The following is a 14,351-nucleotide window of genomic DNA, read 5'->3' as shown; positions in this document are numbered from 1 at the left end:
GGACAGAGAAGCCCCCTCCCCATCATGTCCATCTCCAGGAGGCAGTTTGAGGCACATTAAACAAAGAACCCTCAGATCTTCTGGCATGTAGCTTAGAAATCAAAATGTGATTTCCAGTCTGTATCTCTTGCTTCATTACAGAAGATATGGCCCTTAAAATAGGCAATTGGCTTTGACCGGTAATGGTTTAGGCTCTAACTTTTGTTTTTTCTGTAGATTCCACACTGCAACAGGCGGTTTCCCCCCGCCCGCCCCAGCTGCAGCACTGAAGACACCTAAAGGATTCAGGCAGCTGGAGAAAACGCAAGAGCCCGGCTCTCGGGCCTCATCTGAGTTTCACTCCTGAACGTACATCTGGATTTGACAAAGTCACGCCTATCAGATAGATCAGCAGATAGTCTGCGATCTGTGCTGTGCTGCAGAATTAGGTCGGAAGAGCACTCTGCCAGCTTGGGTTTTGCTGTTTAATCCTGTGTAGAGTAGTCGTGGAAACAGCAATGAAGAACAACTCATCACACTAACCAAATTCTTCATCCCCTAATCCTGGTCAATTTTCCGACTTTGAGAGGAAAACGAAATAAAAATCATACCATTACTATTATTTACTGTTCCAATAGCATAAACTTATGAGAATACAACTGAGGTCAGGAGGCAAATTCATTTGATGAAAATACATCATGTTCGAGGGCAAACGGAACATTACGGAAATAATGTCTGAAGAATGGTAGTTCTCGACTTTTAAGCTGTCTTCTGTGATGCCATAGCGGGGTTTTCCAGCTGGCCTCACCAGGTGGCCACACTGGCCACCGTCAGTCGCAGTGTGGGAACAAGTGTCCTACAGCCCTGAGCATCTGCGCTGGAACACGCTGAGCCAGCACTTCGGTACTCGCGGTTCTGAGATATTCCCAGGGCGCTTGCTTAAGAATTCCTGAAATTCGTGAAGAGATTAAAGCCAAAATTCTGGTCCCATAGAGGTCAGGGAAAATAACAATGTTGGCTATGAGCTTTTAAATGTTAATCGTCACTATTCACACTAAAAACCTCGTTACACTAAAAACCAGCCCTCCCCACACCGGTATGCAGCATGAAGATCTGCTTCAAAATGGTATTTTAAAAAAATAAGGAATTTTCTCCTAAGCAGTAGGCGAGTTCAGCTGCAGAGCATTCCAGCACCTACATGCAATTTTTTGTTTCATAGAGGCTGTGCAATCATTCCTCCTCTTACATACAACTGTGCAAATCAGTGTGTTTAGTGATGCTTTTGCAAAGAGGGTTTGACAACAATAGAGAGTCCCCAGCCTGCTAAATAAGAAGTGACAACTCCATTTGAAAGCTGTCTCTGGATGTGTTTTATGTGCAGAAATTATCTGTGACAGTTCAGATCAAAATAGAGTTTTCATTTCATGTGGGAGGTAAATGGACGATAGAATAGGTTACTTTAAATGCTGTAGTCTAGTCCAATTAATGTTTCAGACTTTTTTGGTATGGATTTCTTCCGTATTCTATGCTCTAAACTTCGGGGTAAAAAAATGTAAAACTCATTTTGTCAATAGCATGATGCAAAGAACAGGCCAAAAGGTAACAAAAGTGGTTAACAAAAACAGTCATGCAGAAGTATGGCAAAAAAGCTCAAGTTACAGTAATCTGGCTGTGAAACTAATAAGTATAAAACAGAAAAGAAAACATCGCTTCATCATTCTTTCAGGGAGAAGCAGGCAGGGAAATCAGTTCCGATTTCCCACCTCAATCAACAGACATTTTGCCACTTTCATGGAAATAGGACTTGCACATCAGTCTTCTTTCTGAGCAGCAGATACAAATCCACATGCTGTCATTTGCTTTTCAGATTGTGCAACATAACTTTACAATTTCTAGCTTATGTAACTGCACCAATAACACAATTTGTACCTTCCAAAAAATGTCAGATCCAAGATATTGCTTTGGCCTCTGATACAAGGCTGCAGATTCCTCATGTTTTCCAGAACATCATACCTGCTGATTCTTTCAAAGATATGCCCCATTAAGTACCAGGCATGCTATGTTACCAGAAATAAGATCGGATACAATATGAAAGCATTAATGATTTCATCTGTTCTTGCATCCTTTTATGTACTGTGGCAACCACTGTGATCTTATCATATACAGTGACTATCACATGTTACTACCTGCATCTACAGAAATGATGCAGCCACTACCAAATTTATGTGTTTATCTAAATTCAGACGTGAACTGTCACTTTACTTCCCGGTAAACACACGCTCATATTTGATACCTGCTAATCAATCAGTTGTTTCCTGACCCATTTTAAAGAAACGTGTTTTCTTAAAGCCATCGCTGTGTTACTCGAGCCCAATGGTGGCTCATGCAGAACTGAAGGGAACATTTGCTTTTTAGATGTAAGCACCAAGTATTGTTAGTAGAAAAGCTACAGACTCACGAGTGAGCGATCTCATCCCAAACAAGAGCGCATGAACCTTACATAATCTATTTTGTTTATGCCGCTCTTAAAACAATGCATATTTTGAATCTTTTCTGAGAAACAGCGTTTTTCTTGGCATGATCTTCCATTCCCACCCACTTGGAAGAGCAGGTGTCTTTATGTATCATTTCTCAACCTTGGGAATAAACAAAACATCTAGAAAACACATCAAAATTGTTTTCCTAAAGTCAGGGGACATTAAATTAAGGATCCACGGGCATTACAGAAAAATGCACCTCCGCTATAAATGCCCTGAGGTGGTAGAAACACTAAACTGAGACAAAGCATTCAGAAGATATGAGACCTCAGTTATCTCTACTGACCAAAGACTGACCACTGGTAATCTTATTCCTCGGAGGCAGATTTTAACACAAAAGAGAAATTAACTTCTATCTATGCGCTAGGGTCATGAAGAGAAAAACAACAGAACAATGAAGCTGCTCAGACATCTGGCATATTTGCCGTAGCTAATAGTAATGAGATAGTGGGCAGAGTGCAGAATAAAGGCAAAAAGGTATGAAAGAATACTGTTAATCATTTCAGAAGCCACACAGACATGCGAAAAATACTAGTACTCAGACTAATGAGTCTAAGTTTTGGGAGGAATTCTCAAGCACTTACCATATTTAGATTGATAATCTATTTGTAGCAGCACTCAAAGAAACAGAACTAGACTTCTGCCTATTCAGTTTTGGAACGAGAACATGTCACTAAGTGCAAGAGACTTTTCCAGCGCTGTAGCAAGGAGGTCAAAGCACCACCATTGATGCAGACAGTGGTATTTACAGAGAAAAGGAGGAAAAGATCAATCCCTTCCCCCTAGTCCCCTTTACTCTCCCTCTCTGAAGCAGCCGCTGCTTAAACACTGCCATTGTATACAGAGGCACAAAATAATTGCCTCCTGGTTTTTTTCAAATCAGGGACAGGGACAGCAGACGATGTTAAAGGAAGAAAACAACACCTTATTCAGGTGAAGGACTGCAGACTGTCTGCTCGTAATTTGTGTGCTAACAATCGATAACAATTAGGAACGGGTTTATTGCTCTGATGCTGTTTTCCCCAAGCCTCCTCCACAACCTTACGCCCTTTGCTGCTTACTTTTCAATTGCCAGGCCACGTGTAACACTTGCATTAGAAATACATTCCACGCTTAAACTTACAGGCCAGTCTCAAAATAATTGTTTTCCACGCCTTTTATGTAAATACCATAATGATCATTTGCGGTTGATTCCCATTTACAAGGTAATAACCATAGCCAGGCCTAAGTAGACATCAAAGCCTAAGGGCAGAAGTGTTTATAACAGATAAACTCTGCAGCTGAAGGACACGTTCTAGCTAATACTGGTTTGAGAATAAATACCCCTAAGATACTATTATGCTGAAAAAAGTTAAGATTAAAATTTTAAGCGAATGAAGAAATTAAACCATAAATATGGGTCAAAGACTGTCGTCTGAAATGATGTCGTTTGAAATATTAAAAGATTAGTCGGCTGTTTCTCATTTCTCCTCACTGCTTCCCAGTCACTGGAGGGAAGGGGTGAACAACCCCCCGGAGTGCAGACCCAGCGGAGACTGTGACGCTGCGAACCCGTCACACCGACCTACTGGTACACAAGCAGGAAACTGGAGAGAAACGAGGAGGGGAAAAACATAAATTGAGAGGGTATTTGTTGCTCTACAAGTATGTTATAGTTATTTCATTTTTAACACTTTCTAGTAGTATGTCACGCTCACTCCTCTTTCATCTTTTTTTATCAGGAGTTGGTTTTTATTTTCCTCCACTTCAGCTTGGTGGAGTGAAAAAATTAAGGCAGGTACCTGTTTTGCAGACAACTGAAGAGTATAAAACCTTTTAGGCAACCGCTCTCCGCTGCTTTCCAAAAATGGCCTCCAGACATCAAGGACAAGTTAGTGATAAAAAAAGATAACCAGCATCGTTATCTGAAGCAACATCATTTTCTCACAACCCTCTGTCCTAATGAAAGACCTCACTTTCTCCCAGATGCAGGCCACAAAGTAGTTGAAAACAAGTTATTTATTTCATTTCCTATGACAGTCTAACATCACTCTCCACAAAATAGTCACAATTCTCTTAGGCCACCCCAAGATCAATACCTTGATCAATGTCAACAAATGCTCTGCTGCTGCGTGGCCCGACAGAGAAGCTGCTCTTTAGCCACAGCACACGTGGACGCCATACTGTGCCAGGTCCCTTTGCGGGGATGTAAGGGCGGTCACAGGGGTTCAGAGTATATCCCAACTTAACTCCATTGGACCACTTGAGCTGATGGAAAAATAAACTATTCCTTGGCTTACTATGACCCCTTGGATTACCGTCTGTGCCACTGGACTTGTGATCACAGACTGAAAAATAGCACGTTTTAGAGTTTGTCATCGACTGTACGCTCTGCACAGCTGTCAGACAATAATCACAATTATTCTCTTTTTATTCAGCATCCTGTTGCCTATTAAGCCATTTCCATCACATCTTGTCAGTCCTCCCAATATTTTTGCTAGCACAGTACCGAGTGATTTTCAGCTTTTCAAAGAATATCAATTCTTACAGTTTTCTGCTAACCAAAAGATCTGGTTCATGCTTCTGCCTATAGCTGCTGTTAGCAATGCTGCTTATGGAGTGCTTGGGTAACCTTTCACCGCTGGCATCTTGACACAGGCAGGGAGCAGTTGTTTTATTCTGCTATTAGATGCTTGAACCCTCCATGAGGAGGTTTCCATTGACTCATTCTGAGGTCACATCTGTGGCCCTGTTAGATCTTTTCTATCTTATTGTGTTGAGACCTAAGTCACTCAGTGGAACAGAAGAATTAAGATCAGCAGAAAAATCTTAAAGATCTGCCAGTGTAAACCGCAGGTAAACTGGGACTGCAGAAAAACCAGTGTACGGCAAAAACTCCCTACGTCTTATGCATGCATAGAGATGACAACAGTTTACATTGTGAGGGTTCCACTACACTGTTAAGATGTATGAGTACCATACAGATCTAAGCACTCTGCTCAAAACCCCACCAGAGCTACCGGCTCGTTCTTGGTGGCAGCATAACCTGGCCATGCTGGTAGGTCTGAGCTGTGCACCATGGGCCCCTGTGCTGCGCTCATCTCAGCTGCTCTAAGAGATTTTCCTGGTGAACTGAGAAAAATCAACCGAGTGTTTATTTTGAGAACGTATGAGAAACTGTGGGATGTCGCGTGAAGACTCTAAGGACTCAGTTATGCTTAATGAGGAGGGGCTGGGGGTTCCTTTACCCGGAGCTCAGGGGAACCTGTCAGCGCAGGTCCCACTGACCTCAGATAACCTCAAATACAAGTGAAGACACTGTGAAAACATTTCTCATGGCTCCAGTCAGTCTATGTCCATTTTCCCCGTCACATCCAAGAGTAACCTCTCTCTCCTTATTAGACAGATATCACTGTTCTCTTAACGGGAACTACTCAGCATTTTGAAGTAGTCTGGTGATAGCCCTTTTTCCCCCTCTCCTCCAAGTTTAACCTTTTGTCCATTACTTTTAAGATTTCTGGAAAAGGATTGTCTCCCACTAAACTCTGACTATCTTTAAAAAATAATTTGACCAGAAGCCACTCATTTCTCTCAAAGCGAAAAGTCAGGATGGAGCTTGCTGTGAGCTCATGTCATCACCTGGAGTCCGAACCTGCGGATGTTCAGACACACGCGCTGGTCTGTACTCATGTCCAACCTTTTCCGCCTCCAAAAAAGACAGGTTCTTCGTATGTACAGACTTAAAAAGTCTAGCACGACAAAATCCCATGCGCTCACATACTGGTCAGTTTTCCTAAACCATGACTATCTCTACAATGAAAGGAGGAATCCCTTTCTTACATTTAACTAGTAGGATAAAAGAGAGGAGTTTTTGAAAGCCTTGGTGTCGGATACAGCGCGAGCTCCCCGAGGTCAGCAGTGTAGGTTCATCTTACACTGGGCTGCACAGCAAAGCTTCCACAAGGCCAAGTCTCCAGGCCTTGCTCAGGAACTACGTGCATATTCAGAAGCTAGAGATGGTATGGCAAAATGACTGTGTTGGGAAGCTGGGGGAAAAACGACAGACAACAAAAAGATTGGGAATTGGGCGGAGAGAAAGAGAAAACAAACAGTTTCTTGGCAAAGGATTTGCTGGAAGGACAAGCCTCGCAACTGTGAGCAGCATAATGACCTTCTGCTTCTTGTTTCTCTTCAGTCAGGGAAAAGGGACTAGGTTAACATTCATCATTTAACCAGAACGGCAGTACAGAATAAACCTGACTGAAAACATAGCTGTTTTGTTTTGTTTGCTAAAGCAACTCTGCAAGTCTAATGATGGGGCCAAAGAGACTCATTCTGACAGAATGCAACCTGGAGCCACGAAAAGGCACTTTGAAAACCCTAAAGTGTATGAAGTAGAATGGACTATAGGCAAGTAGTGGGAAAACAGAACTACATCAGATTTAACCATGTCTCTTACACTTAAATTAAGACTTAGCCATTTTATTTAAGATTACCAAATTCTCAGAGGAAGTGCATCTCTCCGTCTGTACCGCTACCAGACAACTATTAATTAGGAAGAAGGCGGCACAGCGCACAACGCTACATCCATCCACACTGCGTGTCCAGTAAGGTAGATTTCCTTCTTTAAGGAAAATATCCTGGGTACATGGCTTGCCTGCTAAATGGAAATACCACACGCTATTAGGGTTTGCACTTTAAGTATGGAAGTGACTGGCCTATAAACAAGATTTTAACAGCTTCGCTTTTGCACAACTCTGACTGTTTAATTAATCTTCAGCCATTAACCATTCACTTAGAATGCGACTTACAAAATCTTAATTTTGCACATTATCAGCTGGTTCACAAATAGCTATCTATGAGCAGAAGTGTAATGATCTTCCCCTCTCCTCCTTACCAGCATTATAGTCAATTCTGGCTTCGTAATTAACTGCATACATGTATTAGCATTTAAAATTAAATGGTGTTTTGTTAAAAAAATATCGTGCAGATGAAAGTTAATACATACACACATTATTCGGCTGCTGATTAAAGGAGCAAGTATGAGCTTTTGGTCAGACAACATCCTGCATCAGACAGAATTTAACATCTCTTACTCACACTAAGAAATACACTATGGCAGGAACACATACAAGGCCATATGATTTCATTCCAGCTGCATGGACGATCTCATTTTGTCTTTATTTGTACATTTAAGAGGCTGACAACACCATCTGCATTCCACTCTGTATCCTCTGGTATGGCCTCATCTTCCAGTAACAGACCTGCTCTTTCTCCAGTGACCTATCTTTTGCATTTGCATCCAAACAACTGAAAGAATGGGACATTACCAATAAATAGGCAGAATTAACGTAAAATAATTCCATGCAAATAATATATCACATAAGACAGGGCTGGAGGGGGAAAAAACCCCAAACCTGAATGCATACAAATGCTTAACACAGCTGCCAAAACTCAGGCTCACCAGCATCTGCAGCAGGGGAGTCACAAGGGAGTTGTGGGAGTGCAGTATATAAAATTTTACACGTCTGTCAATAAGTGAGGTGATCCAAATGCAAACCCTAGCAGGCAGGATGCACGCAGGCAGATTTGTGACTATTCCTGACAGAATTTATTTCTGCTGAAGAATGCATGGCCTCGAACAAGCATGCACACAATACATGGCAGCAGCAGCTCTGCTCCGGTTCAAGTTTGACAACTTCCTTCTGTTCAGACATGCTCTGAAATGCTCAGGGTCACCTGAATTCCATGAAATCTGGGGTTTCCACGACAAGCGAACAATAGGGCTAGAGTCCCCGAGTTGGGAGGATCTGGACGGGGGGTTCCTGGGAAACAGCACTTTGAACTCTAGCTGTAAAGCAGTTTTACCCACATGCTACCAGTAGATTTTTTTTCCCCCCCATATAGGTGGGAAATAAAATCAGGGCTCATTTAAACGTGTTCCATGAAGTCCAGGTACTCAACATTCTCCCTAGTAGCACAGTGAGTATGTAGTACCCATTCGTCCCTTCCGAGGAAGAAAACTACAGATAGTATCAGGGCAAAAAACACAGTACAAGTGTGACTCCAATGGCACAACCTCCACTCCTCCTGTGGAACTGGCGGCCAAAGGGGTTTCAGGACTGCCTGCTCCCATGGGGACAGCTCTGCAGGAGCCCCAGGAACCACGGAACCTCTGCTGCACTTGCCAGTGACAGTTTGGATTTAGCCGTTCACAGAAATCTATGAGCCAGGAAGGACAGCGAGCTGCCAAACATTACATTTCTGGTTTTAACATTATGGGGAACAGCGACTGGATCACACGCAAAGGTTCAGAAAACCCCGTAGTATGTTTCAGAAAAAATAAATTCCAGAGGTAAAGGAGTCAAGGGGTAGTTTCAGGAGGTACAGGGTAGTAAGGGACAGGGACACAGTGCAGGTGATTTTAGGACACCAAGCAGAAGAGGTTATGCGGTAACAGAGAGCGCATGGCTTACTCATACTGGGCATGCTTTGTAAATCAAAATATTTTGATGCACGACCATAATTCTTTTTCCAGCGTAACACAAGGTTTAGCGGCAAAGAGTAAGTAGATACTACAGAGCCTCATTCAATTTCTACCTTGCCTCCACACTATCCATCTTAAAGAATAACCATTCCCGAGCAAAGGACCATCCACTCCTAGAGCAGTGGATTGCTTTTTTGCAGTTCAGTGATACAAGGTGTTGCAGATGGATGCGGAGTGAGCAATGCCAACTGAACGTTGTACTGAGAACAACAAAATGTCAGTTTCTGGCTGACTAGAAATATAGGGCTAAGTAACATACGTGGGCAACCCTAATTTGCCCTTTTTGAACAAAGCCTCTCCTGCACACCTCTGGATTCCTGCGGCCTTGGACTGAGCAAGATGGGGTGACCTACACCCACCCAGAAGACAAGCATTTAGCCTCCTTTTTAGTAATAAATGCTTCCTTTGCTAAATTTCAAAACTCCGGAGCCTTTTTCCTCTCCTGTCAGGCTCACATATAGCTTACATTTGCCATTTGGTTTCTCAGGACACGCACAGCAGTTTTCCCTTTGATCCTCTCCAGGAGAGGTGGACTGCTCAGTGTCTCACCGCTCTCTCTCTCTTGATTCTGGCACAGAGGTATGAGCTTCATTTCCCCATTTTCAACTTGGTATGCTGCTAGATTGAACATCCTGGAAGAGTGCAAGCTTTCACTCTGAAATAAGGAAGACCCGTTTTTCAATTAATTAATTAATTAACATTGTAGAGTATAAATTTTTGTGGAGTGGGACCCAACATAGCACCTCCAAAAACGGAAAGCTGGATCAGACTGGGGCTTTGGACTCTACTCCTGATGTAATAAAACAACGTTAGGGTTTTTTATTAGTCTTTTTTTTTTATCTGGAACAAGATACAACTCTGAATCTATTCTCGCGAAACAAAGGAAAACTGTATGCGTTTTTGTCAGACCAGCACTTTGAAATTCCGCAAGATAAGACACATAAATAAATAAGAATTATACTTGGCACTGAGTTTGGCATCAGAATTTAAATGTTTCATAGCTCCGGGCTGAGGAAATAAGTTGAGCAAAGTCTCTAGAACCTTTCCGGAGATGTACTGGGAGTGTTTGGATATACTTGACAGCACCATCTTCAAGGGAAGAAAAAAAAAGAGGAAATTGCTTATTCGAAACGTGAGAAAGGGTTACACCGTGTGACGCGCCTGACATTTAAGTGATATTAGTGTTGTGCATATGCTCCTTTGGCTTTGGTGTGACATCTCGGCTCTGCCACGGTGCAACTTAGCACTGTCACGGTGCAGCCTTGACGACTAAACTCCGAGAGATGTGACTTACCGCTCGTTTCAGGAACATATGGGCCGCAGAGCAGCGAGGCTCTGCTGCGGGCTGGGGAACGCACAGCGCTGCAGGCAAAGACCCTGCGAGCTCCCCAGCTGCACAAGGTGGCTGTGCAGGCTGCGCCAGCCTTTGGGATGCCATTTGCATTACAGAAAATTGTGGCTAATTAGAAATAAACAGAAAAACGCTTGATTTACAAAGAAATGTGTGATTTTGCCAGCTAATTTTTTTTTTTCACTCTCTTTAACTCAACATTCACAGAATACACTGATCATGCTAATGCTTTCGCTATACTCATTAATAAGGACAATTTACATTTATATAGCACCTCCCTTAGTTAAGAATTCCAAAGCTTTCAGCAAAATATACACAAAAAATTACATCTATTTCACTGAATATAGTCATTGTCGGAATGAAAATCAACAATTGCGAAGCGGTGCAGAAGAACGTCACACAACAGTTGCAAATAAGCCACAAAGCAAAACCCCCAAAACCCACAGCAAAAAAACCCCTGAGATGCCAGATGTGGGTGTAGGTAAAGGGGACGTTAATATGCAAAGCATAGGTCTGGGTGTGCCCCGAGGAGCAGCAAACATACTTCATAATGATTAAAGCAACAGACTTCATACACGTGCAGCCTCTTGCTTTGCTGCGTACTGAGGGAGGACGGAGAAAAATGAACCAGGAACACTTGATGGATTCTGGGGATGAGCCAAGGGAAGGTGAACGTATGCGAATTGTGAGCAGCACTTATCTGGCCACCAAGCTTCTTACTTTACGAATGGCCTCCAAATTTTAAAAGGCATTAATTATGTCAACACAGTCTTCTGCAAAAATAAAACAAAATAAAAATTAAAGTATTGTTTCAAAGAAGAGTTTCAATACTCTTATCGTAACGACACGTAACTGGAATTCACAGACTGAAATTAAATCGTCTATTCTTTGTGTTCAAATCCCCCTCCTACCCCAAACCTCATTTACTTTAGTCACTGATCAAGTCTCCACACACTCTATTACAACTTGAGAGTCAGAGGTGGGAGAAAAAGCCATCCATCTGCAGCAAAATTAATAGCAAAACTTTGAGAGAGAGCATGCATGCGTTAGCAAGACCAAAGCATGAGCTATTACATGACAAATGTGTTGATAAATGTTCAGCCCTGCAAGCACAAAATAACTTTGGTTTGGCTAATAAGCATCCTTTATAGCCCTCTGCCATAATTTTGTGGCAGACAAGGTAGTTTTCATAGTTGACCCTTGAAAGCAGATTTGTTTTTGTAATTAACATGTTATCCAGGGATTTTCCTTTCCACATCTTTCTCCTTCCAGTTCTCTCCCCTCTAGCACGGGAAGATTTCCTTGCCCGAAGTTACCATTATAATCAACAACTGCTGGCTGAGACCTCATGACCCACTGCATAAATCCACATAAAATTATTCGCGTTTGGCACATTTCTGCTGGTGAACAACAACAACCTTTTTGTCTCCCAAGACAAAGGAGAGAAAGATTTAAAAACAGAACAAAGGCAGCCTAATAAGAATCCCACATTTCCTATTTTTATCCTAATCTGGTTAAACAGCCTCTACAAGCCGGAGAAATTCAACAAAGAGAAGTTGTTGTGGACTGTTTGTCTTTGAGCACAGAATCAACACAGATGGAACAGCTTCTCAGTGGGACTTCTGGTCACGGGCTCAGATCTGAGGTAACTTTTCTTGCCCATTAGATGTTTTTGTTTTAGTTTTTCACGGGGTTATCATGCTATCGCGCAACTACAGCTAAATCCACACTAAATTCCAGGATCCCAACCCCAAATCCAAACATGGTTGGGACTTCAGTCTTGTCCACATAGCAAGTCCACTCAGCGTAGTTACAACCACTGTACAAAAAAAAGAATCGAATAAAAGAGGCCAGAGGGAAAGACTTGAGCACTTCTTTTTGCTTGCATGGAAAAACAATGTGTAGACCACACTTAAAAACTGATGTAACTTTTAAAACGTAAAGCTATAAAGTCCCATTAAAACTGATATTACGGAGCAACTTTTATGACAATGTCTTACTCCAACTGAGTTACATCTGTATGTATTTATATTTGAAAAATACACCAACCTGCATTTCGACCCTCTCCCGCTGGGAATTCTCAGATCTTGGTTTATTGAGTTAGTATTAACTCAATTTCTGATCCCTTTGCTATACATAAACATTTGTGCGACTTCAGTGACAATCACCTCAGGACTTTTCTAGTAAAGCAAAACTGACTAGATGGCAAAAATCTGCGATCCCTACCTCTTATGTCACCCTCTTCACCCTTACGCAGTAGGGGAAGCATTAATAATATGGAAGAAAAAAAATCAGCAATATCATTATGTTGGGAAAGATCTCTCCCATACTATATTTAGGTTAAAAAGAGAGATACTTGGCCCATTTCCTGCTACAAACTTAGATTTATGTCAGAAGTAGTTTATTACTATTTATAAGAATGACTCAGTAGACGTTTTTAAAGCACTATGATGCCACAAACTGAAAACACTCCTGTATCTGTGCTCACATATTTCGCCAAAATTAACAAGTGTGGTATCACACAGCACAGATTGAGGCTATGGGGAGACACTACAGATTGCAATATCAACTCAAAGCGTGAATAATTCCTCAAGTTCCCCATGTTTTACTCTGTCAGCTCTTCACATGGACTCGTATATCTTGCCTACACACTCACAGGCTGGTTTGAAAAACCCAACATCAATATATTAACGCCATTATAGTCATGAAGTCTTACCTTCGTTTAGCCCCAAATTCCAGAAGCAACCAGTTTTAAAATCATCATAATGATGGCTACATCATCAATGCAATTTTTTTTTTCAAACCAAGGAAGAATTTGACCATCTTTCTTTAATGCTATCAACCTGGAAGCTTGACAGTAAGGATTAAAAATTGCTTTTTCCTTCCCACTTGGTTATTGGAAAGGCTGTGAAAGGCAATCAGTCTTGTGAAGCCACACTTCACCGTCTGCATAAAAATACCGTGATTCCCGGTCCTCTCCCCAACCTAATTGAAAGTGTGTAATATCACACAGCTGGGGAAAAATAACCCATAAACATATGCAATGTATCATGCTATCACACAAAACCTGTTACTAATAGGCGCTTGATGATCAGCAGGATCAAAAGGGATCTGAAAACAGAGATTATTTTTGCTGCAGGGTAAGAACTTTTCCTGATTGAAAGAAAGAAAAACACTCAACTCAGCAGTGCAGGAATTGGACTCAAGTCAGTTCATTCATTCTGTTTGTGAAATATGGACTTTTCTTTAATGATTTCTGTTTGACTGCTGCCTTGCTCAGATGCTTTGGGGGTACTGCTGCAGCAAATCATGGGTTTGGTTCAGAGGAAATCCATCAGTAAATGCCCCGGGCTCCCCCTCACCGAGCTCTCACCGTTTGTAATGGCAGGTGGCAATATTACCTGTCACCAGGAGTCTGCGGGTAGTGCTGCTTGTTTATTTTTGCATACAGTCCTTCCAGGTGCTCCCTCTCCATCGCTGCTGAAGGAGAATCACGAGGATATACAAAGGTTTCTGCTACTGCTGGTGATGATGGCCTGTAGATGCTTGTTACTGGATAACCGTCTCGGAAGTGGTTTACTCTGGCGTAATTTGGATCCACCTCATCATCATCAATGTCAGGTCCTCCAGGACCAGTAGAATAATCACTCAGAGCTCTCAGTTGCTTTTGCCGTAACTCTTGATGCTTTGCACCGATCCTGCCAATGAAAAAGAAAGAACAAATGCACAGTTGGATCTGCTTCAACAGCAACCACAGACGCTGATTCATCACACAAATCTGGAGCACCAGCCCTGAACCCAGCAGTTTAAATCTTCCAGTGCACTGCGAAACCAGTGCCAGATAAAACTAAATGGTGCATGCAGCAATTTTGCTCTTTATCTCTGGCAATCACCTTTGTCACCACGGCTGGTCATCATTCTGATTAAAAAAATTAATGCTGAACATAGTGTGGCTTCT

General features: G+C 42.1%; 1 protein-coding gene across 4 annotated transcripts in view; it reads right to left on the bottom strand.

The window, feature by feature from the left end:
- PARD3B (par-3 family cell polarity regulator beta) overlaps positions 1-14,351 on the bottom strand; it is a 377,310-nt gene that overhangs the window by 63,735 nt on the left and 299,224 nt on the right. For all 4 annotated transcript variants that reach the window (XM_065637273.1, XM_065637270.1, XM_065637271.1 and 1 more), the window contains one exon: positions 13,795-14,091. In XM_065637273.1, the coding sequence (XP_065493345.1) occupies positions 13,795-14,091 (297 nt within the window). The remainder of the gene's footprint in view (positions 1-13,794; positions 14,092-14,351) is intronic.

This window comes from Caloenas nicobarica, chromosome 6 (assembly GCF_036013445.1).
Source record: "Caloenas nicobarica isolate bCalNic1 chromosome 6, bCalNic1.hap1, whole genome shotgun sequence".
NCBI lineage: Eukaryota > Metazoa > Chordata > Aves > Columbiformes > Columbidae > Caloenas > Caloenas nicobarica.
Note: the sequence above shows the minus strand (reverse complement) of the source record. Positions and strands in the feature narration are given on the sequence as shown.